The following is a 26,110-nucleotide window of genomic DNA, read 5'->3' on the forward strand; positions in this document are numbered from 1 at the left end:
TCCATCCTTATCTGCAGACTACAAAGCATTCCAAGAGTTGACAAGGAGAACAGCTACAGCTTTAGAGCTATCTCTGGAGGTCATTCAGGAGAGTGATATACAGTCCTGGAGTCCTTACACTGTGCTGTCCCTGGTCAAGTGGTGCACCCTATATATAAGGGGCTGTAGGATCCCACCAATGTACTATGGAAAACTCTTGACTCTATAGCACCCACCCTGAATAAGGCTATCAGGTTCTGGCATAAGGATTCAAACAGTTTTTTTTCTATGCTGGGGTCCCGGTAATAATGGTATCCAGTGATGGACTTGACAGGGTGAGCAAAAATCTACTCCCAGGAATGAAGGGGAAAAAAAACGGATTGCTTGAAAGGACGTTACTTGACTGTGAAGATAGCTAGTTATCAGGTGATTGTTGCAGAATACAATTTTACTGAGTGAAACTCTTAGAGGAGCTGATTGAAGAGCTCAAGTCTGTTGTGGCCAAGGGCTAGCTTGTCTCCAGAACATCTCTTCTGTCAGTTCTCAATGGACTAGAAAAAGCAGCGTGATCTGTGGTCACAGCCATTGTAATGAGAAGGTCGTTGTGGTTAACACTTTGGGTATCCCTAAGAAAGTGGAGACAACTATTGAGGACCTTCCCCTTGAGGGAGATAACCTTCTTAGTAGTAAGACAGACAAGGCCTTGCACACCCTTAAAGACTCTTGTGCAGCCATAATGTATTTGGGCATGTATGTACTTTCACTCAAAAGGAAGCAATATAGGTTTCACCTTTACTACCAGTCACATTCTTATGCACCAAGGCAGCCTGAACAGGCAAGGAATAGGCATAAATTCCCAAGTCAGAGGTAGCTATCTGTTCCTGCCTCAGTAATCTCTCACCAGCAGCAGTCATCTAAACAGTAGATTTGACTGCCTCCTCAGGAACAGAGTTTTTTGTTCAAAACTCATTTGGGAAGCATTTGTACCATTTCTGCAGTGTCTGAAATACCATCACCTCAAATCGCTGGATGTGGAATTGGGATACACCGCACAATTTCAGTCTCTGCCCTTAACCATTCCTGTTCAGGGACCCCCCGCCCCGCTCACCAGATTGCATTGTTTCAAGAAGTGCTGGCTCTTCTCAGTCTTGGTGCTATCAAGGTGCCACCTTCCCACAACATCAGGAAAAGGGTTTTATTCTTGTGACTTATCTTCAGAAATAAAGGGGTGGTGGTGGTGGTGGTGGTGAAGGCCCATTCTACATTTGAGAGACCTGAACATCTAAATAAAAAAAGGAAGTTTTTTAGGATGATGTGCCTGGCCTCCCTCATTCCTTCCCTCAACCTGAATGACAGGTATGCTGCTGTCAATCTGCAGGACACTTATTTTCATGTGGCCATTCTACCCTGCCACAGAAAATGCCTTATATTCACAGTAGGGGAAAATACAATTACCTATATACACTTTTACTGTTTGAGCTATCATTAGTACTTCAGGGTTTCACTAAGTGTGTGGCAGTACTAGCAGTTTATCTAAGGCATGTGAGCATCCAGGAATTCCCTTATCTGGGTGACTGGTTAATCTGTGGCTGCGTCTGCCAGCAATTCACAGGGAATACTTGTCAGATCCAGTGTCTTTTTCAGTCACTTGGAACAGAAAATAAAAAGGGACAAATCCTTATTGACTCTGGGGCAGGGAATTGAATTCATAAGATTTTCACAACTTGATAACTGCAACCACTTACTTTCCTCAGGAGAGATTTTATTCCCTCTTCTCCCTGTATGCTACTCTCCAGTCTCATTTGTCAGTAGTCAGAATGTGGGTTGCTTGGTTACTTATGACATCCTGCGCATGTGACACTGAATACCAGTCTACACCTGCCGTGTATGCAAAGCAGGTTGAAGTCTGTATGTTGTCCAAGTAGATATTCTTTGAACATGCCGATTCACATACTGGTGCAAGTCTTATCATTAAACTGATCGATGAGTCTGGAAGATGTGTGCAAGTGGGAAGGTAGCCTTTTTACCTTCTTTATCTTTACCTTTAAAGACATTAGTGGCAGACAATTTCAGCACAGGTTGGGGAGCACACTTGGATTGAGCATGAATTTCTCAGTAACATACTTCTAGATCTCTGCAGAGCAGCAACATGGTAATCTGTTCACATAATCATGAAACACATGGTTCAGCTTTGAGAATAGATGCCAAATTTGGGAATTCTATTCTTTGATCCTTGTTCAAGTAACCTCAGAGTACGCACCTTCACTTTAACTGCTGCTTGGCAATTTAAAGTGGAATGTATGTGTGTTGTGTACATAAATATTCCCCAACCTGTTGTCTGTCCCCACTACTCAGTCTAATTACATCAGGAGTCTGGTGCCAAGGAGCAAAGATGGGGTTGGGGCAGCCCTGCCCTTTTATATCCTCAATTTGAGGAATGAGGATATGCATCCCCAACAGTACTGGCTTGAGTGCATACACATCAAAAGTGAAATATATATGTGCACAAAACATCTCTTAACTACCAGTTACTGTACAGGTGAGTTTCTTCCCTTCGCTAAGAGGATTCTGTAGGTTAAGCCTGCTCTAAGTCTGGAGCAAGATTGATGAGGAGGAGTAGAATCAGATGGGTGGAAGGAAGCAAAACAAGATGGGCATTCTGATACATCAAGTTGTACTCATGGCAGACTGATTACTTCTAGCTTTACTGTAAGGATTTAGAGTTAGTCTGATTATAATATTATTAGGTTGAGATTTACAAAGCTGTCCTAGGGAGTTTAAGCATAAAAATTAATTGAATATAGGGCTACATTTTCTAAACTGCTTTGAAAAATTCAGTTATAGTTTGTTTACTTAACTTCAATAAATGCTCCCTTTGTTAGGTTACTGAAGTGTTCAGTCAAACCCGAAATGGAGAGAATGTCAAGATTACGATCACCTTGACCAATGAACTACCACCTACTTCACCTACATGCTTGCAGTTTTATAACATTATTTTTAGAAGGTTAGCTTTTTATTTCACAATTATCTTTCTTACAAGAAGCTAATTGAAAAGTTTGGCTTTAATCTTTGGGAATGGGTAAGCTTAACAGCTAGTCTCATGGCAAATATTAATTTTTTTTATTCCTTATCTGTGGTGGCCAAAGGCAAATGCTTGTCAGCTATCCAATATGGATACTAATCATAACCAGCTACAGTTTGGCAAGTGATTAGATATATCTGTTGGCGTACCACTTTGAAATAGGCTGCTTCCATATTCAGAATAACAAGTAGCCTCAGATGTTAACACAGGCCTGAGTGGGAGCTCTGCAAACAATTTCTGTTCTGCTGGGAGTATTAGCTTATTCTTAAAGGCCTGGATGGCAGTGCAGCGCCTCTGAAACTAGTATGTTTCTTATGTGACCTGGTCTTTCTGCTCATTTTGATGCCTTCATCTGACCTGCTGAGGCTGCTGTCAGGAGGCATGTGACTCAGTCCACGATAGGGGGACTTGGTCTTAATTAGTTTTACTACAAGAACTGAAAGATTAAGTACCCAAACAAACTGTAAGCAGTTATTTAAAGTTCACATGGAAACAAAACTTTACATCAGCCTCTTTGTTCTAGCTTAATATAGCAAAAGCAAGGCTTGTAGCTCTAAATGCATATCTATAGTATTTTGGATGTTTTGAAAAACTAAATAGTGCTGTCATTTACCAATTACTCATTCTTTCCCAACTTCTTTTTAGGCTTTTGAAAATAATGAACTTGCAGCAAATTGGACGTAATTATTACAATCCAAATGACCCAATCAGCATTCCCAATCACAGGTTGGAAAATGGGATTACAAGTCTTGCAAGGGAGAAACGATCTTTTGATATTATTTCAATGATTTATCATGTATTAAAATGATTTTTTTCAGCTTTTATAGTTTGTGTTGAGACCTCATGTACCTAACTTTCAGTTCCTTCTAACTATGAGGTAACTATAAAATCTGAGTTGATCTAGCTCCATCCTTGTGTGTTCTACTTAAGCAGCTAAGTAAAATACAGAATGCCTCATCTGTATATTTCTAAGGCAGCAAAGAATCCTGTGCACCTTATAGACTAACAGACATTTTGGATTATGAGCTTTTGTGGGTGAATACATCTGATGAAGTGGGTATTCACCCACGAAAGCTCATGCTCCAAAACGTCTGTTAATCTATAAGGTGCCACAGGATTCTTTGCTGCTTTTACAGATCCAGACTAACACGGCTACTCCTCTGATATTTCTAAGGCTTATTTTCAACTGAAATGGAGCCCCTTTGAATATTTTCTTAAAATCTGCTACATAGGCAGCAAAAAAATTAACATTCTAATATAAGCAAGTAGTGTCTTGTAGACTTGCGTATAAAGTAGTGATATTTAGGGCATTTATTTTCAGATTACTTTCATTAGTAGTAGATTTTGTACTCTTAGGGCTAGATCTTTCATGATTTTCCAGATGCTGGGAGAGATGTAAAGAGAGAATATTTAAATAAAGGATAGAGGTATTTGAGAGGACTGCTTGTGTTAAAGCATGCCTTTAGCATTATCAGCTAAGGAATTTAATAAAGTGAATTCTAAATCTCTCTCCCATTTACTTTTCCACTTCAGAATGAATTAGCTTTGGTGAGTTTCTTGTAACTTGACACTGCAATATTTGAGTTGCAGATGCCATAAGGCAGTATTTAAATTAAAACAAATGGCTCCTTGACATTTTTAACTTAATACAAATCTTTAATTTGGGGTTCTATAACACTAATGAAGGTAAATTTGGTTATTAAAATCTATAGAACCAATTGGTAGCACTCTTGGATATATGAAAAGTCAATTTCTGTTATAAAATATTCTGTTCTTTTCCAACAGGTTGATGATTTGGCCAGGCTTCACTACTTCTATTCTCCAGTATGAAACAAACATCATGTTGTGTACGGATGTGAGCCATAAAGTTCTCCGCAGTGAAACTGTGTGGGATTTTATGTACAACCTGTATAAACAGGTTGAAGAACAAAGATTTAGAGAAACATGTGCTAAGGAACTGATAGGGCTAATTGTTCTTACAAAGTAAGGTGATAGTGATTATTTTTAACATACAAACTGTGACCATTAATGCTGTTTTGTAACTGAGGCACAGACTATTTCAAAGGTATTTAGGTGCATAAAGATTCAGATAGATGCCTAATGGGATTTTCAGGCATCCAACTTGCTTGGGTGCTTTTGAAAATCCCCTAGGCACCTATCTGTATTTTTAGGTGCCTAAATACCTTGAAAATCTAATATTTGAGAAGTTATTTTGGGATTTTCATAAGCTAATCTTAACTATAGCTGGTGCAGTGTGTATCTATTTACAGTGGAAGTCTTGCTGGGGTCTTAGAGCTAGATTTTTTTTTTCCAAATGGCTGGTTTAATACTTCATATTTTAAGACTGTCTCTCTTTCCTCTTTGCAGATAAAATACATTTTAAGCATTTAGAAAAAAATCTAGACTTATTCTTGGCACTGACTTACTGATACTGGAACAGTTGAATTCCATTAGTATTGTAGCTGATAGCTAGATAATGTTTTACATGTAAAAATCATGTAAAATAAATACTCTTCAAGTGTTCAACCCAGCCTTACCAATTTAAGCTGGTTTTAGGCCTTAATGTGGCAGAAGAGGACTCTTAGGCCTGGTCTACACTACGGAGGTGTGGGGGGGGTCAATGTAAGAGATGCAACTTCAGCTGCGGGAATAGTGTAGCTGAAGTTGACGTATCTTATTTTGATTCGCAAGATCGACGGCCGCGGCTCCCCCCATCAACTCCGCTACCGCTGCTCACCCTGGTGGAGTTCTGGAGTCAACAGGAGTGCCTTCGGGGATCAATATATTGCGTCTAGATGAGACGCGATATATCGATCCCTGATAAATTGATGGCTACCCGCCAATCGGCAGGTAGTGTAGACATACCCTTAGTGGCCCAAGATAAGATGTTCCATCATTATGGTAGATGCAGGCTCCCTTATGTTGAGCGTACTTCTTTCCCCTGTCTTCTTTTCTGAGACTTTTCTGGGGTGTTACACGTTTTGCAGGGAACAAGTGGATATCCGAAGGCATGAAGCTAAAAAAGCTCTTAATCCCCTGCTCTAATTAATGGCTAAACCAAGTTGATTGATATATATATATACAGTTAATTTCATACACTGTCTGCTTCCTGACATACTTAAAATCAATTCTCAGGGTATTCTAACATAAACTGCATTTGAAGCTAAAGAGTAACTTCATATTCAGATTACAATTGATACAATCAGCAATAAAGTAACAAAATTGCTATTCAGATTTTAGATTAGCTGATATTTTCTCTAATTTTCTGCAGTTCTCTAAGTCCTCCCTGGCCTTTTCCCATGCACCTGTGAATAAACTGTTACTATCTACATGCAAGACAAGATGATAAAAATTTTTAAAAAATTCTTTTATTCAGGTATAACAACAAAACATACAGAGTTGATGATATTGACTGGGATTCCAATCCAAAATGCACCTTTATGAAAGCAGATGGTTCTGAAATCAGCTTTATAGACTACTACAAAATGGTATGAAATTCTAACTGAAAATGACACTTTTATTCTCCTGACTAGATTTTGTTGAACTTCAGAGCATCATTTGTGGATCGCTATTAATAATTCATTAGCATTCTATGCAAAGACTCTGCATGGTACTTTTTTTACTTTCAGGTGTTAGTTATTTACATAACCATGCTTCAAAGTGATTTCTAGTTGTCCAAATTCTTAGAAGTGTCTTGAATCATACACCTACAATCATTGTTAACAATTTCAACTATTGTAAAAATCCACTTAGTATGTTCCTATTTCTAGGATTATTAAAGGGACACTGTCAACTATATATCTATTTTAAAAAAAAATAGTAATTCAAAAAAATTCTGGATCACCTACATTTTAAATAGCATGCCATGAAGTGTTTTAAAAATCTGTTTAAACTTTGTTTTTAAAGGTGGTTTTTTTTCCCCACCTTGCTGCACAGCTTATTAACGTCTTTTTTTTTTTCAGCAAGACTAACTTGACTGCACAGGAATATAGTGAAACTGATCAGACAGAAGGTGCTGTCAAATGCACAAAGTAAACCAACTTAAGTGTGTGGGTTTTTTTTGGTAATTCTTTGCTATAGTAATCAAAGGTAATACTTTTAACAAGTTGGTACAAAATTTTCAAACAAGAGGTTTAGGGTTTTCAAGTTAATTTTGTTCCCTTCCACTCTTGATGCCAATGTGTGTGAGAGTGATTTTTTTTTTTTTTAATAGCAGTATCCTTTGGGTCTGTGCTTGCGCTGTGGATGTCCCTGTATCCCTTTCCTCCCAGGGGTGGGGCAGGCCCAGCTATACCTCAGCTCCTTTTCAATACCTGTGGCAGCAAGCCCAAACATCAGTGGTGTCCACTTCTCTGTACATGGTGCAAGTTCTAATTCTATCTAGTTATTGCAGTAAGGGTAGTCATTAGTATTGTTTAAGATAGGGTAGTTTTTATGTCCATTATGTAAAAAAATAAATACCCCCGCTCTATAATTTATGCAAAGTTGTTCCCATACCATAGCTGCTCTGGGATGACAAAATACAAGTCTCCAGGATTCATATTGTGTCTCCTTTAAGGCTACTTCTTTCTGTCAGTGATAGACACTTTTTAAATGCCTCGTACTCAGTGAAACACATATTTCAGATAAGTATGTCCTTTCAGACAAAGAACAATATAAAGCAGAGGAATTCTGTTGTAGTCTTAGGCCTTATCTACACTACGGGGGGAGATTGAGCTAAATTTTGCAACTTCAGCTATGTGAATAACATAGCTGAAGTCGACGTACAGGTCTGTCTCATCTTATGCTGGGGTTACATTCCGCAGTCAGCGCGTAAAGCAAAAATTGCATATAGTCAAAATTACATTGAGTGTAATGGCGGGCGGAATTGCCTGCACTACAGAAACAGTATTTAAATTGTTGTTTTTCTCCAGTGGCATAAAGCTGAAATCACGCACGTTAAATGCGCCTAAGATGTGACAGACCTGTACTTAGATCTACTTACTGCGGGTTCCATAGTACACTGTGTCGATGGGAGATGTTCTCCTGTCAACTCCCATTGCGCTTCTCGTTCAGGTGGCGTACAGGAATTGATGGGAGAGCAATCTGTGGTTGACTTAGCAGGTCTTCACTAGACCCGCTAAATTGACCGCCGATGCGTCGATCTCCTGGTAAGTGTAGACAAGCCCTTAAACTCCTCTTAGCATGCTCCATGGGGGCCTCCTTTGAACCTGAGGGAAAGAAGACTGCCAGACCAAATCAGACTATTTCTGTGAGTTCTCCAATAAGTTCCGGGTTTACCCTGTGCACCATGGTGTCTTTTCTTCCTGAAGTAAGCTGCACACTTTTGACTACTGAAATCTGGGCAGAAGAGGACTTAGGAAAAGTATCTATGGTAGGAAAGAGCACTACTCTCAAGGTTATAGCAGACACTGCTTTCCTTTTCCAGAACTGGATAAATCGAAGCAGAAATCTCGCCAAGTATCTGCTCCACCTCATGCTCCTTAGCCAACTGACAGTTGAAGGCCCAGATTGAATCCAGTTGATGCTTCTGCACTAGCTGGTCACTGAACAAGAATGGTGCTGTCTGAGGAGCATATCTGTTCCTCTTTCAATACTAATATATGGGCATGTGGCACTGCAGCAATGTAATATCTGATGAAGTGGAGATTCTTCTGGCACTAAGCTTCTTGGTATCTGAGAGAGAGAGATGTACGATCTCAAGAGACATCTCTCCCTCTTAAGCTCTTGGCCTCATTATTGCCTGCAGCTGAGTCCTTTTATACTGGTGGAGGACAGAGTGGTCAAAGCTGTTCTGATATTTTGTTTTGATGCATCTATCAACACAGGGTCTGATCTCACACTACCAGTTCAGCCCAGTGTAATTATTCAGAATGAGTCCAGATCCTACCTCCAGACCTAGCTAATGATCACAGACAGAACATCCTCCACTGAAGTCCAGAACACTTTGGCTTTTTTATTAGGAAGGACTTCACTAGAGTTACTTATGCACCAAAATGGAAGAGGTTCTCTAGGCAAAAATACTACTAAAATATTTACTTCACTCTAGGGAGTTTTCAAAGGGACTACTGATTGCTTGTTAGCCCTAAAACATTTCAGAATCTGCATCAGCTCCAGAATAACCCATTTAGCAGCACTTTCAGATCATCACCTTTCTATTGAAGGCCGCACTGGTTTCTCACACCCAACAGTTGCTAGGTTCCTCAAGGGCCTCCTGCAAATCTTTCCTCCAAACAAAGACCTTACCCTTCTGCGATCTTAGTGTGATTTTAAGAAGCTTGATAGGGCTCCTCTTTGAACCTCTAGCAATCTGCTCTCTGCCTATGAAGACTGCCTGTCTAGTAGCTGTAATTTCATCTCAACTAGTAGGAAAAAATCATGCGCTCGGGATGCTTCCACCATACAGTAGAACCTCAGAGTTATGAAAACCTTGGGAATGGAGGTTGTTCGTAATTTTGAAATGTTTGTAATTGAACAAAACATGGTTCTTTCAAAAGTTTACAACTGAACATTGATTTAATACAGCTTTGAAACTTTACCATGCCTTGTCTTTGCTGATGCCTGATTGCATTCTTCCAGTTCCAAAGGAGGTCTGTGGTTGACTGGTCAGTTTGTAACTCTAGTGTTCGTAACTCTGAGGTTCTGCTGTATTTGGTATTTCAAAGTGACAAAGTGACACAGCCACTATTTTTGCCAAAAGTTGTTGGACTTTCACCTGAATCAAGTGATCCATCTCTGTTTTCTTTCCTAAGCCTTGCACTAATCAAGGCTAACCATCACACACTTCTGACAGGACAAAACTCTTAGGGCATGTGTACATACTGCCCTAAGTCGACCTATGTTAGGCTGATTTACTGCCACCACAGTAATTGCTGCAATGGTTTATATCCACACTACCCTCCTGAGTTGGTGGTGCACATCCTCACCATGAACATTTCCACCCACTGAAAAGTGGCAGTGTTAGGGGTCTGAGAGCCAGGGCACTCAGTACACATCTCTGCTGGGAGCTGAGCTGCCCCTCTGGGCTGCGTGTCTCCAAGCTGGGTGGGGATGGGCAATTGACCAGCTGGGAGAGGGGAGCCTCCCCGCTGGTGAAGCTGGGCTCTAGCTGCCCAGCTTTCTTGTCAATTTCACGGCTCTGGAAAAAGTGCTCGGTCTATGCATTTAATACACAGTACCACTAGGTGACGTGTTTCCAAATGTGGCTTGCTCCTTAATATATGGACTACACAGCTGACCCTGTCAGTAACTTTATGGAGAAAATGTTAATTTTGAAACAAGCCACTCAGGTCTCTCTGAAGATACTGGTATCTCTACTTGTTAACGGTTGAATGTTTTGCAAGAGGAGAGATGTTCATTAGTCTCCTAGACATCAAGTGCTTCAATGACTAAAGTGTACTATGTAATTTCTACACAGCAATATAACCAAGAAATCACTGACTTAAATCAACCAGTTTTGGTCAGTCAGCCTAAGAGGAGGAGAGGGCCAGGAATGCCAGGACCTGCAGTACTCATTCCTGAACTGTGCTACCTCACAGGTATTATATTAATAGCTTCTCTATACAGAAGTACCCGCCATGCGAATTGTATTTAAAATATATCTTTCTCCTGCGACTGTGTGACGAATTGATGACGACTTTTTGATGAATTAGCCAGGAATATTCATGGTTATAAACATCAGTTTGGTAATGAAACATGTAAGTATACTACTGAGAGGTTTGTGTGTTAAATTTTAGTTGTTATGCATTGTTGCTGTCAGTCCTAGGATATCAGAGTCCAGGTGTGTGAAGTAATATTTTTTTATTGGACTGATTTACGTTGGGCAAAGAGACAAACTTTTGAGCTTACACAGATCTCTTCTGCAGGTCTGTGTAATCTGAGAAGTTTCTCTATCAGCAATAGAAATTGGTCCAATAAAAGATATTACCTCATCCACTTTGCGTCTCTAAAATTTAGCTAAACATTTACAGTAGTGTGTAATTCCTTAATTCCACAAAATTAAAACATTTGTGCCCCTCTGTAGTTAAGACTTCCTCCTTAAACACATATTTTCCCCTTCTTTCAATAACTCTAGCCTTTCCGAAATATAATTGGACAGAAGAGGAATACATTAAGCACAGTTATCGTCAGTGACTCTTTAGGCTAACATCATCTTGTTTGATGAATCTAGCTTGTGTATTAAAATCATGTTTGCTTTTTGTCACTGCTGCTTTCTTTTTACTTTCCTCTTGTTAACACCTCAGAGCTCATTATGTGTGAGCTACATACTGTTCCTAGTTGCACATCAACATTATTTAAATTTCAGTTTAAAATCTTCCTTTCTGATTTTGAAGCCAGAAAGAACACCACTTCTTTCCCGTACCAGTTGGAGTAGTGGCAGTTAAAAAGTTAACAATGTTTCTTTTAAACTTCCCATGTGATTCATTGAAGGTGGTGACTTCTCCAGTGCTATGTAGAAAATCTTGCCCCCTCTGCACTTCTTCTTCTTTTTTTTTTTTTTTTTTTAAAGAAAGAATAAGAAAAAAAAGAAAATGTTTAGATTTGTGGTTTAGGTGGCATAGTGCAGTCTTTTATGCATTGGCATGAACTGTGGTCTGAAACAGATGTGTGGATCCAAATGATGTTTTTAGATTCTTGGTGGCAGGTAACTTACTGCAAAAAATTAATGTATTCCCCATGCTTTTTCATATGTGCCACTAAGTATACAGCATAACTCCAGTTTTCTAGAAAATGCAGTAATAGCTGTCTCCTTGCTAAGTATTTTATTGAGCTTTCTGTGGGTCTATGTTCAAAATAAACTGAAGACCAACCTCCATTAAAAGGATTTTGCTAATTTTAGGATTGACTGATAAAATGCGTAGCGATTTTAGTGTAATGAAAGACTTGGCTGTTCATACAAGACTGACACCTGAGCAAAGACAGCATGAAGTTGGAAGACTCATTGACTACATTCACAGGTAAGTTACTTCAAAACTTCTGGTTCTTCGGGAATGAAGGGTTTTGCTTTTATTAAGGTTGTTTTCTTTTTGGTAATGAATCAGTGGACTTTTTTAAAGCTCCTGTCAACTTTTACTGGAGAATGTTGTCACTTTGATCCTGGAAAAATCTTTCCCTTCAAGTACAAAATACATTACAATTTAGCCAGAAATCCTGACTCTCACTAGATGCTAAGTGATTAATGGTTTTATTATTTGTTTTTAAATTTTAACAGGGATGATAATGTTCAGAAGGAACTTCGTGACTGGGGTTTGAGTTTTGATTCCAATTTACTGTCCTTTACGGGAAGAGTTGTCCAAGCAGAAAAAATTCATCAAGCGGGAAAAGTGGTAAATAAGTTATTTAAATAAATTAAACATCTTTGAACAAAATAGATGTTTTTTTTTAAAAGGGAACTCTGTGTCTGTTCAACATTTTTTAAAGAAACATCAAGAAATTTGATTTTTTAGAGAGCACCCTCTAAATAGCAGTCCTAAAACTTTTTAAAAGTTCCGCTAAAAACCTCGTGAGGTCTTTTTTGCTCAGTTATATAAAAGAGCCTCATTAGCAAGGGAAAAGTTGACCAGTGTATTTTCAAATGCACAGAGTAAACTTGTCTACACTACACAGCTTTTAGCAACACAGCTATGTTGCTAAAAGTAGGACAGTGTAGCCACTGTTTGTTGGCTCTCCTGCCGACAAAAAACTTCCACCCCCAGTGAGTGGTGCTATTCCAGTGCTTAAATTTTCTAACTATAAGGATAGTTTTCCTGATATATAACCTAAATCTCTTTTGCTGAAGATTAAGTCCATTAGTACTTGTCTTACATTCAGTGGACGTGGAGAACAATTGAACACAGTCCTCTTTATAACAGCCCTTAGCATATATAAAGACTGTTATTGAGTCTGTCCCCCACCCCAGTCGTCGTCTTTTCTCAAGACTAAACAAGCACAGTTTTTTAACCTGTCCTCTGGTCTGGTTAAACCTAGATCTGTTTTTTAAACCTCCTTTCATGTTTGTTGCTTTCCTCTGGACTTTCTCCAATTTGTTCAGACTTTAGGAAAGAAGTGGCTCCCAGAATAGGCACAGGCCTTACTGGTGCTGAGTTGAGTGAGACAGTTAGCTCCTGTGTCTTGTATATACAACTTTCTGGTTAATACACCATAGAATATTAGCCTTTTTTGCAGCTGCATCACACTGTTGTTTCATATTGCATTTGTGATCCACTATAACTTTGAACATGGTGTCCCCAGCCTCTGTTTGCCAGAAGCTGTGATTGAGTGACAGGGCATGGATCACTTCATGATAACCTGTCTGTTCATTCCCTTTGGGGCACCTGCCATTGGAAGCTGTCAGAGGACAGGATACTGGACTTTATGGACCTTTGGTCTGACCCAGTATGGTCGTTCTTATGTTCTTCTGTTTATAACTACCAGATCCTGCTAGGCAGTAAACCACCTAGCCAGGTATTCTTCTTTGAGTGCTTGCACATGTCCATTCCACATTAGGTGTGTGCATACCATGAGCAGAGTTGCTGGAAATTTTTCATTCAGTGGTATTTGTTGGGTCAGCTCTAGCACCTTTTGGAGGGGTGTGCTCATGCACAGGTATAAGGGGTCCGTCTGTCTCTGTATCCTTTCTGTTTCTTCTTACCACCTGTGACTGACACTGGAACTGCTTCTCTTGCTTCGGCAAGCTGTCCTCGATGGATAACTCTCTCTTCTTTGTGGTCTTAGTTTGCTGCCTTCCCTTTGTTCATTTTATCCTAGCTCTTTATTTCTAGTCTGGACAGTTGTGAACTTTGTTGTATGTAGTTGGTGCTTCTTGCTGTGTTAATTGAGTTTAAGTTCACTCCCGGTGCCGGGGCGTGCCTTGATCTCTGTGCTTTTAGCCCTGTGCCTACTGTGGCAAGTCTGTGAGCAGTCCACACTCCAGTTGTCTGAAGTGCCTGGGAAAGACTCGTATCAGGTATCGCTGCCAGCAATTTAGGCCCCATATACGAAGAACAAGGAGGCCAAGTTAAAATCTCTCCTAATGGAGGCAGTTCTCCGACCCTCCTCAGAGCAGAACCAGTCGGATCCTGCACCCAGTACCTCGGCATCAGTGTGGAGTGCTCCTCCTGCTGTGAGAATCTGTTGACACCATTCCCCGTGACCAGTGCCAAAGGAAAAAAAACATAAGAAGCAGTTGGCTGAGGGCGAGTACTAACTGGCTGTGAAGAAAGCCAAGCATGGGGAGCACAGCGGAGTGCAACTTAATTCTGGCCACTCCTCTGCCCCCACTCTGAGGGAGGCACCATTGACTCCTTCCTGTATGCAGGTCCATTGAGTCTGGTCCTGGATCAACTTTTGGTGCTGGAGGACAATGGACACCAGCAAGACTGCAGTACTGTCTACTCCAGAAGCATTCATTACAGCCAGGGACTTGCTGGACTTTTGGTACTGCCATTGCTGGAAGTGTAAGAGTTGGCAATGTTGGTGAGCTGAAGGGACCATGTTGCCCTGAGCTCCTGTTTGGTACAAGGCCGCTCAGTATCATCTAGAGGGAAACCATCCCTGATGGCCTTGATGCAGGTCTCCAATGTCTTGGCATCATTCCCTGGAACCCCTCTCCATGCTGTCCCCAGAGGAAGGCTTGTTGTCTGACTTGGAAGTGCACTCATATCCCCGGATCCCAGTACCCTGCTAGTCAGTCCTGTCTGAGTGTGGGTCTGGGTGCAGGGGTACCCCCAAGTGCTTAGCACAGTGGGCACTGGCCTATGCAGATGCAGTGGCCTTTTTGGAACCTGTGGGGTTTTCTCTCCGCTGCAGGGGCCCCCATCCAGGCACTCATACTCTGTGGTCTCGGAGAGGAGAGCACCTCTATCCTATCGAGCAGCACCCGACCCATATTCCGATACCAAGCCTGGTACCAATTATCAGGACCTAGAACCTTGGGACCGGAGTGGTGCAGAAGAAGAGGATGACCCTCTGCTGGTGCAGGTCTCCTTCCTCTTCCCCCCCATGAGGCAGTGTCGCCTCCACATGACTACTTCAAAGCTTACTCTTTTTGACAGCTCCTTGTGGCCTCTAATCTCAAAGTGGAAGTGGAAGTAGTTAGTCTTCCTACAGCCTGGTTGATATTTTGACTGCGGTGGCCCCATTGAAGGTGGCTCTCCCTCTCAATGTGGCCATCATGGGACCGGTTAAAGCCCTGTGGCAAACCCCATCATTCCACCTCAAGGAGTGCTGAAAAGAAGTATTTTGTTCCTGCTCAAGGGCCTGAGTACTTGTACTCCCACCCTACTCCTGGGTTCCTAGTAGTCTTGGCAGCCAATGAGAGGGACAGACAAGGGCAGCAAGCAGTGACCCCCAAGGGGAAAGACTCAGACTTTTCAGTAGAAGGGTCTTATTCTACTGGGGGTCTATAGCTCCACATCTCCAGCCAGCAGGCATTGCTGTAGAGGTACAACTTCAACATCTGGAACTTAATGTTAAAATTCAAGAAGCAGGAGTTCTGTACTCTGGTAGAGGAGGGGAAATCTGTAGCCAGGGCTTCCCTGCAGACTGCCCTGGACTCGGTGGTTAGATCCATGGTTTCTGTGGTGATCATGTGCAGATGGTTTTGGCTCCAGTCCTCAGGACTAGCAATGGAGGTCCAGCACTCCATTCAGGACCTTCTGTTTTGAAGGTGCTTTGCTCTTCTCAGAGCAAACGGAAGCAGATCTCCCTGGCCTGAAAGACTACATCTGTATGCCCAGGCACCTTGGAGGAAGCACTTCAGGCCTCAGCATTCCACCCCATTCTCTCAGCTTCCACCGCCCATTAGGACCTGCAAAAGAAATGAAGCAGGAGTTTTAGATGCAGGCAGCTGCCCTCATCCACCTAAGCATCCCTACCTGGCCCTCCTAAATACTTGGGAGGGGGGAGTGTGGGAGTAGCCAAAGAGAACTTTTGATGGGAAACCCAAGGGTGTTATACCAGTTCTTTTTTGAGTGATTTCTCATGTCCATTCCACAATAGGTGTGCGTGCTTGCCACATGCACCAGTGCTGGAAGTTTTTCCCCTAGCAGTACCGTAGGGGAGCACCCCAGCGACCCTGGAGTGGTGCCTCTGTGGTGTGGTATAAGGGGCGCTGCGTGCTCCTCCCACCCTCAGTTCCTTCCTGCCACCAGTTGAAGGTGCATCGAACGCTTTCTCCAACTTGGATACAGCTTTCTTCTTGAATTCTTGCTCGTTCATAGTTAGTAGTACCTCCTTCATCTTAGAGCCCAGGGCCTAGCGCCCTTGTCCATCAGGGTGCAGTTGGTGGCCCTATCAGCCTTTCACCCACTGGTGAAGGGCCACACAGTATTCTCCCATGCTATGACCAGCTGGTTCCTCAAGGGATTGGATTGGCTTTTCCCTTATGTTAGGTCCCCTGTCCCGCAGTGGGACCTGAACTTGGTGCTGGCCCATTGACAGGTCCCTTGTTTGAGCCGCTAGCCACATGCTCCTGGTCACATCTTTCATGGAAGTTAGCCTTCCTGGTGGCAATCACATCAGCTAGATGGGTCTCGGAGCTCAGGGCTCTGACCTCCGAGCCGCCATATACAGTTTTCCAAAAGGATAAGGTCCAGCTCTGACTGCATCCTTCGTTCCTTCCCAAGGTGGTCTCCACCTACCACATGGGTCAGGACATCTTTCTGCTGGTGCTCTGTCCCAAGCCCCTTGCATCCAGTGAGGAACGCTGCCTCCACATGCTGGATGTGAGATAGGCTCTGGCTTCTTACCTGGAATGTACTAAGCCGTTCAGGAAGTCCTTGCAACTGTTCATTGCCTCGGATGAATGCTTGAGGGGTTGACCAGTCTCCACTCAGCGGCTCTCCAGTTGGATCACCTCGTGTATTCATACCTGTTACGATCTGGCGGTAGTCTCACCACCACCAATTGTGAGGGCACACTCGACTAGGATGCAAGCCTTGTCAGCTGCCTTTTTAGCCCTTGTTCCCATTCAGGACATCTGTAGAGCTGCCACATGGTCTTCGGTTCACACGTTCACCTCGCATTATGCGATCGTCTCCCAAACCAGGGAGGACGCCGGGTTTGGCAGGGCTGTATTCCATCCCAAGAGTCTATGCACTCCTACCCATCTCCCACAGATACAGCTTGGAATCATCTATTGTGGGATGCACATCAGCAATCACTCAAAGAAAAAAAGACTGTTACCTTTTCTATAACTGGTGTTTTTCGAGATGTGTTGCTCATGTCCATTCCACATCCTGCTCTCCTTCCCCTCTCTTGGAATTGTCTGGCAAGAAGGAACTGAGGGTGGGGGAGCGCCCCTTATACCGCGCCATAAAGGCACCACTCCAGGGGTCACTAGGGGCACTGCCCTATGGGTACTGCTTGGGAAAAACTTCTGGCACTGCTACACGTGGCGAACACGCACACCTATTGTGGAATGGACGTAAGCAACACATGTCAAAGAACACCAGTTACGGAAAAGGTAACTGTCTTTTCCTGTGCCACCAGATTGTCTCCCTTTTGTTTTCGACTGCCTGTCCCACTTCAGCATGACATGGTCTCATATCGCCACAGACTGCTGATGCTGAACACTGTGGAAAGGAATTATATGCTTCAGTTTTTCCACATGCCCTCCCTTCCCACCCCTCTCTCTTCAGGAACCCTTCTCACAAGCAACTTCTGGCCCAAGAGGTGTAAGCCCTTCTCCAAAGGGAGCTGTGAAGGACGTTCCACAGGACTTAAGAAGAAAAGGGTTTTATTCATGCTATTTCCAAAGGCCAAGGGCGATGTCTGACCTATTTTAGACCTGCGCCGTCTCAGCGGCTACCTCCAAAAAGCTGATGTTCCACATGGTCTCCCTGACCTCGATCCTCCCCTCCCTGGATATGGGGACTGGTATGCCGCCCTTGCCTTGAGCGACACGTATTTTCACATCTTGATTTTTCCAAGGTCACAGGAGGTTTATCAAGTTCATTGTAAACCAGACTCACTATCTATTTATGTATCTGGGTAGCTGTGTTTGTCTGTATCAACAAAAACAGCGAGAAGTCCGGTGGCACCTTAAAGACAACAGAAGAGAAGGGAGTTACCTTACAAATGGAGAACCAGTGTTGACGGCCAATTCAATCAGGGTGATTGTGGTCCACTCCCAATAATTGATGATGAGGTGTCAATACCAAGAGGGAAAGTTGCTTTTGTAGTGAGCCAGCCATTCCCGGTCTCAATTCAGGCCAGAAGAATGGCCATACTGGGTCAGACAGACTGAGTCCGTCTAACCCAGTATCCTGTCTTCAGACAGTGGCCAGTTCCAGATGCTGCAAAGGGAATGAACAGAACAGTAGTGTGTGTTATACACTGCTACCGACATGTTATGACGTAGTTAAATTTTATTTCAGCTGTTGCTTATTACTGATTGAAATATCTTATCTTTTTCTAGATCAAATTGTCACATTTTCGTTACTGCACAAACAGAAGACTTTAATCTAGAAAAGAGAAGATGTTTCAATCAGTACTAAGTAGCATCTGACTCTAATATTAGATTTTAAAAATAGGATATTTTGTTATATTATTCTCTACTACTTACTGATGTCATTAAATAATGTAAATATTAAAATGTAAAAATTCAAAACAATTTCAGAATTCAAAAATTAGGAATTTCTGAAACTGATTTTTTTAAAACATTTGTTTAATGGGAAACTCTTTTAAATTCTCAGTTTTGATCAGCTGGAACTGCTAAGGCTAATGATGTTGATATATTCTGGAGTATATGAAGTATAGATTTTTGTGCAAGTTAATTATGCTCCAGCAGGACTTAATTTAATCCTTTTTCATTTCTAGTTTGACTACAATCCTCAATTTGCAGACTGGTCAAAAGAAACTAGGGGAGCTCCCTTAATTAGTGTAAAACCACTGGATAACTGGTTATTAATATACACACGGCGCAATTATGATGCTGCCAATGCATTAGTTCAAAATCTATTTAAAGTCACACCAGCCATGGGCATCCAAATGAACAAGGCAATAATGTAAGTACTGTAGAAATGTGATAAATAACTTACTCAGAAACTCTTACAGTTCTTTGAATTTTTCAATAATCATGTGTTAAATGAGGAAGGAATTCTAATATTACATGTTACTATAACAATTAAAAAAGTTTATAAATCAGTTTTTATGAAGTGCTCCAGAGATTTCAATTTCAGATGGTTAATTACTTAGTAAAAAGATTAAGTTTTGGAGCTACTGTTTCAGTCCCTGGAAGTTTTTAACTGAGGATTAGAGAAGGTGCTGCTGATTGGAAGATTATGCTGGACGTAGAAAGTTTAACTATCCTAATTGGTGGAGCTGCTTCTAATAGAAACAGCAGCAGCATAAATTCAAGTGTACAGTAACTCCTCATTTATCATCCTGGTTAACATTGTTTCGTTGTTATGTTGCTGATCTATTAGAGAACATACTCATTTAAAGTTGCACAATGTCTGCTTATAATGTTGTTTGGCTGCCACCTGCTAGCGAGTGTGGGGGCTTGGAACCAAGGTGGGCTGGCAGCCCCCCTATGAGCTCCACTCCACCGCCCCCAGTGCCACCTGCCCATGGATCTGCAACTCCCCCCTCCTTCCCCATGCCTCCCGCCTGCAGCAGTCAGCTATTTCACGGTGTTTAGGAGGCTGGGGGGTTAGAGTTGGGGGGTAAAGTGGGGGCGGACCTAGGGTTGAGCACCCCCTGGCACTTGGAAAGTTATGCCTGGCGCAGCCGTGCATGCGCTGTCTGGAGGAGGGAGTGGTGCACTCCAGCGGGATGTGTGGGTTCATCATCACGTTCAGTTTCTGCAGGGAAGTGTTTGCAGCCCTTGCCATGCATCTGTTTGTCTCTTGCCTCACTCTGTGCTGCTTGTAGGAGTGTGAGGCTACATTAACAACAACGTGTTTAACCCTTGAGGGCTCAGCTGAGTGCTAGTTCATCATTTAGCAGCAAGGCATTCCCTGGGAAATATCCCCACCTGATATCAACATGGTGCTTTAGGAGAAGCTCCAGGGAGCTCATGAGCAGGTCCCCAGACAATCCTCTGATTAGAACTTGTTTAAAACTTATACTGTATACATATATAATGTCTCTTGTCTGGCAAAAAAAAAAAAATTTACATGGAATCTAACCCCCGCCCCTATTTACATTAATTCTTATGGGGAAATTGAATTCACTTAACATTATTTTGCTTAAAGTCACATTTTTTTCAAGAACATAACTACAACGTTAAGCGAGGAATTACTGTATCATCATCCTTTCCGAAGTCAACTTAAAAGTATGACCAAAGTCTCCTTTAGTCAAGCTCATGACTCTTTTAATCTTGATTTTCCTTCATTCTTATGAGAAACTCTGGTTCAGAAACATTTCCTTTTAATGTTGAAGTGGTAGAATGAACACCTTAGTACAGTGTGAATATAGTAACTTGGCTAACAGATGTAAATGTAACTACCTTGTACTTAATTTCTGTTGATGCATGGGTAGCTTATGTTCTTGCTGCTTCACCAGCTACTATAACTTTAGCTACAGCCATATCACTTATTTTCTTATTCCCCTTTTTAGGATTGAAGTAGATGATAGAACAGAAGCTTATTTGAGGGTCTTGCAACAAAAGGTTACTTCTGAGACACAGATAGTATGTATGCTAATTCCATAATTTCAAAGTGTGTTAATCTCTACCTTTTGGCTATGTATTGCATTAATATCCTAATAATGAAATTAGCTCTGTGGATTTATACTTATGGAGTTATGTGACTAACCTCCCAAGTGTCAGGTGATACTTATGAGGCCAGGCATGTGTAGAAACTTCTATATTTAGATCGTGTCAGTGCTTAAATATAGAATTGTTGAGCACCCATTAGTTTTAGGCAGCAGAACGTAAGCACTCAAACTGTCTAAATACTTCACAGAAAACACTTGGGATTTTTCTGTTTACAGTACACTGCTATAGCTCCCTTTCCAGCGCAACGGATCTTTCAAATAAATAATAAATTTTGATTCTGCTGTTCTGCTGTAGTTTGTTTTTTTAAAAACTTTTCATTTTAATTTTTAAGGTAGTTTGCCTTCTATCCAGTAATCGTAAAGATAAGTATGATGCTATCAAGAAATACTTATGTACTGATTGCCCAACTCCAAGTCAGTGTGTGATAGCTCGCACTCTAAGCAAGCCACAAACTGTAATGGCTATAGCAACGAAAATTGCTTTACAAATGAACTGCAAGATGGGTGGAGAGCTCTGGAGTGTTGAAATCCCAGTAAGTAGCTGGCTTTGTTTCATTAATCTTGTGTCAGTTGAGTCTTTTTTTTCTTCCTCTGAACTCTGATCACATTGAGAGAAAATATTAGAATACTTTCTTAACTTGTTTGGTACAACTTTTAAAAATTTAAATAAGTGTTCAGAAATGCAACAGATGGCTGATTTACTTCTTCTAAATTTCAGTTGGTTACCTGCAGTGTATCCTACTCAAAATAACTTGCTTCCAAAAAGAAAATGCCAACATGGGTAAACTTGAGGAAATAAGCAGCTGATAGAACTTTTAATTGAGGATACAGTTGGAGGCAATGGATAGTTCAGTTGTAAAATGTAGGCTTCTGGCTGTCAGCACAGATACTTTCAGTAGGCACTCCATAAAAACATAGTCATTAAAAAAAAACACACCAGACATTTTGGAAGTAAACAGTATCCTGAACCGTGAAAAAGCCGTGATTATTTTTGAAGTTGGTGCTTTGTGTATAATACTTTAGTGCAGATATGATAAATGTTTGTTTTTGGCATGTTGTTGCACTCTTTGTAATATACTGTGCACTATTTTCTTAAAGTTGAAACAAGTTATGATTGTGGGAATTGACTGTTATCATGACACTACAGCTGGGCGGCGATCAATTGCAGGATTTGTTGCTAGCCTGAATCAGGGGATGACACGGTAAGATACTTTTTAGCATTCCGTATAAACTTAAAGAACTTGACAGATTTGTAGTCTTGAAGAAGAAGCCTAATGTGATGAACAGCCATTTTAAAAGTAACTTTTTGTCTATGTTGGTTTAACTTCATACTATATGTTTTCACGAACACTGTGTAGGCAGCAGCTCCTGATTAGCTTACTATTAAGTAGCTGTACATATTTTTCCAGACTTTTCAGGAATAAGGGAATAGCTGACCAGTAGAGAGAATTTCCTAATTCTCAGGTTCACTGCTGTGTAAATATTACTTTAAAAAAGCATGTAACACTGGCTTGAGTTCAGGGACATGTATGCTGTTTGCCTCACCTGTTCTCTGCCTACTGTATTTTATTCTAAATGTAAATAACTGTCAGTCACTCACACTTGGATGGGGTCCCCTTTATTTGTCTCTGTAGCAGTTTACTCCGCTCTCAAGTTAGATATACTACTGCCCAGCTCTGAATGCAGAGTGGAGAGCAGTGGCTGCTGCCCAGGTGACCAGCTCTGAAGGCATCACTGCACCATCAGCAGCATAGAAGGGAGGCAATGTGAAAAGTGATATTTGTCAATATCACTTTTCACGAGCAGACTTAGCGTCCCATGGCCACCTTTACTTCTGTGCTGCTGCTGGCACCGTGGAGGTGACAGTCAGAGTCCTGCCGCCATCCCAGTGAGAGATTGGGGGATGGGGGAGGAAGAGAAAGAGAGGAAAGCCTGGGTAGCGGGGGCCTCTGGCACAGCCCTTCTGTCATGAGCCTCAGCTACCTGGGGCTGACAACAAGGGCTCTTATAATAATAATAATTATAATATTATTAATAATTAAAAAAAAAATCTCATGCCTGCCCTTGCCACATTCCTGTGCCTTCCTTGGGAGGGGCCTTCCCCATAATTTGGATAACCGCTGCTGTGTGGTAGAATCTATTATCGTGATTTATTTGGGTTGGCATGAATAGATAAGTTGACAAGACTTGCCTTTGCGTGTTTGCAGACGATACAATGAAGATGCAAAGATGATAGCTTTTGAATATGGGAAATGGAAAGATAGCCCGCTACCATTAGAGAAATCTCTCAAAATACCACTTGTGGTGGGGGAAAGAAGTTAAAAAAGCTTAGGCTTCAGTGTCTGTGAACTCCTGAATGCACTCTTAAAAACGGTGTATGTTGGGCTTGCCATGTAATGTTTCTTGGTGAATCCTAGATGTTTCAGTTGACAAGGCTGTAAATGGCAGCCCAGTCCTTTGTTCATTTATCTTAATGTCTGCCCTCTTATCCATATAGATTGCTTATCAATGCCAGCATTCCACAAGGAATACATAATCTCTTCAATATAATCTCATCTGTAGCTCAACCAAAGAAGTCCATCTTTTTTTTTTTTATTGTGATGCATCTTGCGTATCCTATATGATCTGATCAATTGCTGGTCAGTCTTGAAAGTCAGGAAGGTGAAAGCAAGATAGTGTACTCCATTCTCATATCTCTGGCCTAAGTTTAAACAGACTGATAGACTGAAGAATACTCTATTATTTTCTCCAGGAGGGTGGTAGCTTTCTAGTTAGTCTTCCAACAGTGGATACTGTCTTGACGTAGAAAGAAAGGCTTATCTGTAAACTAGCAGTCTCAAATTACTTTACCTCTGCAGATCTATAATTCTCTTTCCTGCTTCTCAGGAGTCGTTAGCTATTTTGAATATCCTAAACTAACTGAGGGAGACTGGGCTGTGGTCCTTTTATGTAGCCTCACATTCAATTGGATCTGTAAGAGGAATCTTAAGTTGGGCCCAAGGTACATGTCTGCTCCAAGTGTCGTTTAGTGGAGGACCATGTATGTGTCATAGGTCACTCAAATTGCCGTTAGTGTGATTATTCACATTTTGGCTGTTTGACCTCTATAGAATCACATAACTTGCCAAAATTAATTAGTTTGTTACCAATCTCAATCAATTTAGAAACTTAATAGGTTACTTTGATGCTTTCCTTGATTTTTTCTCCTCGGAACAGGTGGTTCTCCCCGCTGTGTCTTTCCAAGATCGCAGCAAGGAACCTTGTGGATGGACTCAAGGTCTGCTTGGCAAGGTAACATTTTCAACAGAAGATAGGCTGTTGTTCCTTTCCCCCCCTCCCCCAAAGAACAGACTTTGTGTTGCATTGAGGTAAAACATCAAATTACATTTGAAGATGTAAAGATAGATTAGAAGTTTATATATAATTATCACTGACAATTATCAGATTGTTTATGTAGCTTCTTCTAATTTGCATGATCCTAACTGATAGTTCAATTGTTATATGCAGTGTTGTTGTAACCAGGTTGGTCCCAGGAGGGGTGTGTGTGTGTGTGTGTGTGTGTGTGTGCGTGTGGAGAGAGAGAGAGAATCTTTTATTAGACCAAGTTCTGTTGATAAGAGAGAGACAAGTCTTTGAGCTTATACAGATTTCTTCTTCAGAGAAGAAGACGGTCCAATAAAAGACATTTCCTTACCTACCTTGTCATTTTAATTGTCTGTCAACTGCATGCATCCCTCTTTAAATACTTTTTTGATAAAACCTGATTTTAAATGTATCAATGTTTAATTCTGCTTGAGGTAAACAGGTTTCTAATGCATTTTCCAGGCACATCACTGTTAAGAAACTCGTCCTGCAGATTATTTTTGGGAGTCTGATATATGCAGAGTTTGGCTGAACAGTATTGCAAAATCTTCATTGTCCCCACAGTTCTTTTTAGATTGAATATTACAAACAGCGAAGTCCACCACAATGGACTAGAATGGAATAAGAAGATGCTTTTCTAACATTAAATTAAATTAAAAATTAAATAATTGGGGATATACCAATCTCCTAGAACTGGAAGGGACCTTGAAAAGTCATTGAGTCCAGCCCCCTGCCTTCACTAGCAGGACCAATTTTTTCCCCAGATCCCTAAGTGGCCCCCTCAAGGATTGAACTCACAACCCTGGGTTTAGCAGGCCAATGCTCAAACCACTGTTATCCCTCCCCCTCATTTTACTCTGATTGGAACTTTAAGTGATATTTAAATGCTTTTAGTAATATATTGGTCCACAGGCAAACAAGGTTTTTTTGGTTGGGTGGATGGGTGATTAAAACTCATCCACTTGTCTGTGTAGTTGCCGGCAACCTGATCTGGAATCAACAGGGACTTAAGGTATATATCTGCACTACAAGCACCACAGTGGCACACCTGTGCCATTGCAGTTATGCTGCTGTAATACCTAATACAGCAATAGAAGGAGTTTTTTTCTATTGTAGTAAATCCACCCCCTTGAGAGGCAATAGTTAGGATGATGGAGGAATTGTCCCATCAGCTTAGCAATGTGTACACTGGGGCTTAGATCAACTTACTAATGTTTCTCAGAGAAGTGGATTTTTCAAGGCTTCACAATTTTTTACCATTCATTGAGTAATACAGACCCATTCTGAATTTTAACTTCTGAAAGACATTCCCATTATAGTTGCATAACTTTTAATTTGCCTTTCTTAAAGCTGCTTTAAGATCCTGGTTCAGCTGCAATAATCATATGCCGTCTCGCATTATCGTGTATCGTGATGGTGTAGGAGATGGTCAGCTAAAAACCTTGGTTAACTATGAAGTACCCCAGTTTTTGGATTGCTTGAAATCTGTTGGTAAAGATTACAAGTAAGTCTCTTATGATGCATGCAGTGATGCAATGAAAGGTTGTAGTGATATAAAACAGTGCTTCAGAAAATCAGTGACTGCTAAAAGATTGCATACCTCTTCTTTACACTAGTGTGCACTTGCATCAGATCATCTAGTAAGTGACCAAACAACTTCTTTCCTACTCATTGAGTTTTTATTATATTGGGTATTCTTTTACAAAGAGCATACCTAATGTTGATGTGATGTGATTGGATAATTCTGTAAGGATATCATTACTCCTTTTGATGTTTGTGATGTTACATCCTCGATGTACAAATAAATTATGATTTTTCCCTTTGAACTATCTGGTCACACCTCATCATGACCACATGTGAATTCTGGGTTAATCATCCTTTATTTGCATTTTCATGGTCCTCCATCTTCAGTAGTTTGGGAATAGCCTTAAATTAGCTCTAAAATCTGTCAATGCTGGTACAACCAAGTATTGAAACTGTCACTGG

General features: G+C 41.2%; 1 protein-coding gene across 4 annotated transcripts in view; it reads left to right on the forward strand.

The window, feature by feature from the left end:
• PIWIL1 (piwi like RNA-mediated gene silencing 1) overlaps positions 1-26,110 on the forward strand; it is a 47,079-nt gene that overhangs the window by 10,805 nt on the left and 10,164 nt on the right. For 3 of the 4 annotated variants that reach the window (XM_030582932.1, XM_030582933.1, XM_030582931.1), the window contains exons 7-19: positions 2,862-2,983; positions 3,707-3,787; positions 4,847-5,044; positions 6,438-6,549; positions 10,479-10,599; positions 11,901-12,018; positions 12,273-12,387; positions 18,860-19,047; positions 20,603-20,675; positions 21,094-21,294; positions 21,860-21,963; positions 23,978-24,052; positions 25,475-25,601. In XM_030582932.1, coding sequence (XP_030438792.1) covers positions 2,862-2,983; positions 3,707-3,787; positions 4,847-5,044; positions 6,438-6,549; positions 10,479-10,599; positions 11,901-12,018; positions 12,273-12,387; positions 18,860-19,047; positions 20,603-20,675; positions 21,094-21,294; positions 21,860-21,963; positions 23,978-24,052; positions 25,475-25,505 — 1,539 coding nt within the window. In that variant the 3' untranslated portion in view covers positions 25,506-25,601. Of the gene's footprint in view, positions 1-2,861; positions 2,984-3,706; positions 3,788-4,846; positions 5,045-6,437; positions 6,550-10,478; positions 10,600-11,900; positions 12,019-12,272; positions 12,388-18,859; positions 19,048-20,602; positions 20,676-21,093; positions 21,295-21,859; positions 21,964-23,977; positions 24,053-25,471; positions 25,629-26,110 lie in introns of those variants that run through there. The other variant, XM_030582935.1, reaches the window with a different exon arrangement.

This window comes from Gopherus evgoodei, chromosome 13, assembly GCF_007399415.2.
Source record: "Gopherus evgoodei ecotype Sinaloan lineage chromosome 13, rGopEvg1_v1.p, whole genome shotgun sequence".
In the NCBI taxonomy this organism is placed as follows: Eukaryota; Metazoa; Chordata; order Testudines; family Testudinidae; genus Gopherus; species Gopherus evgoodei.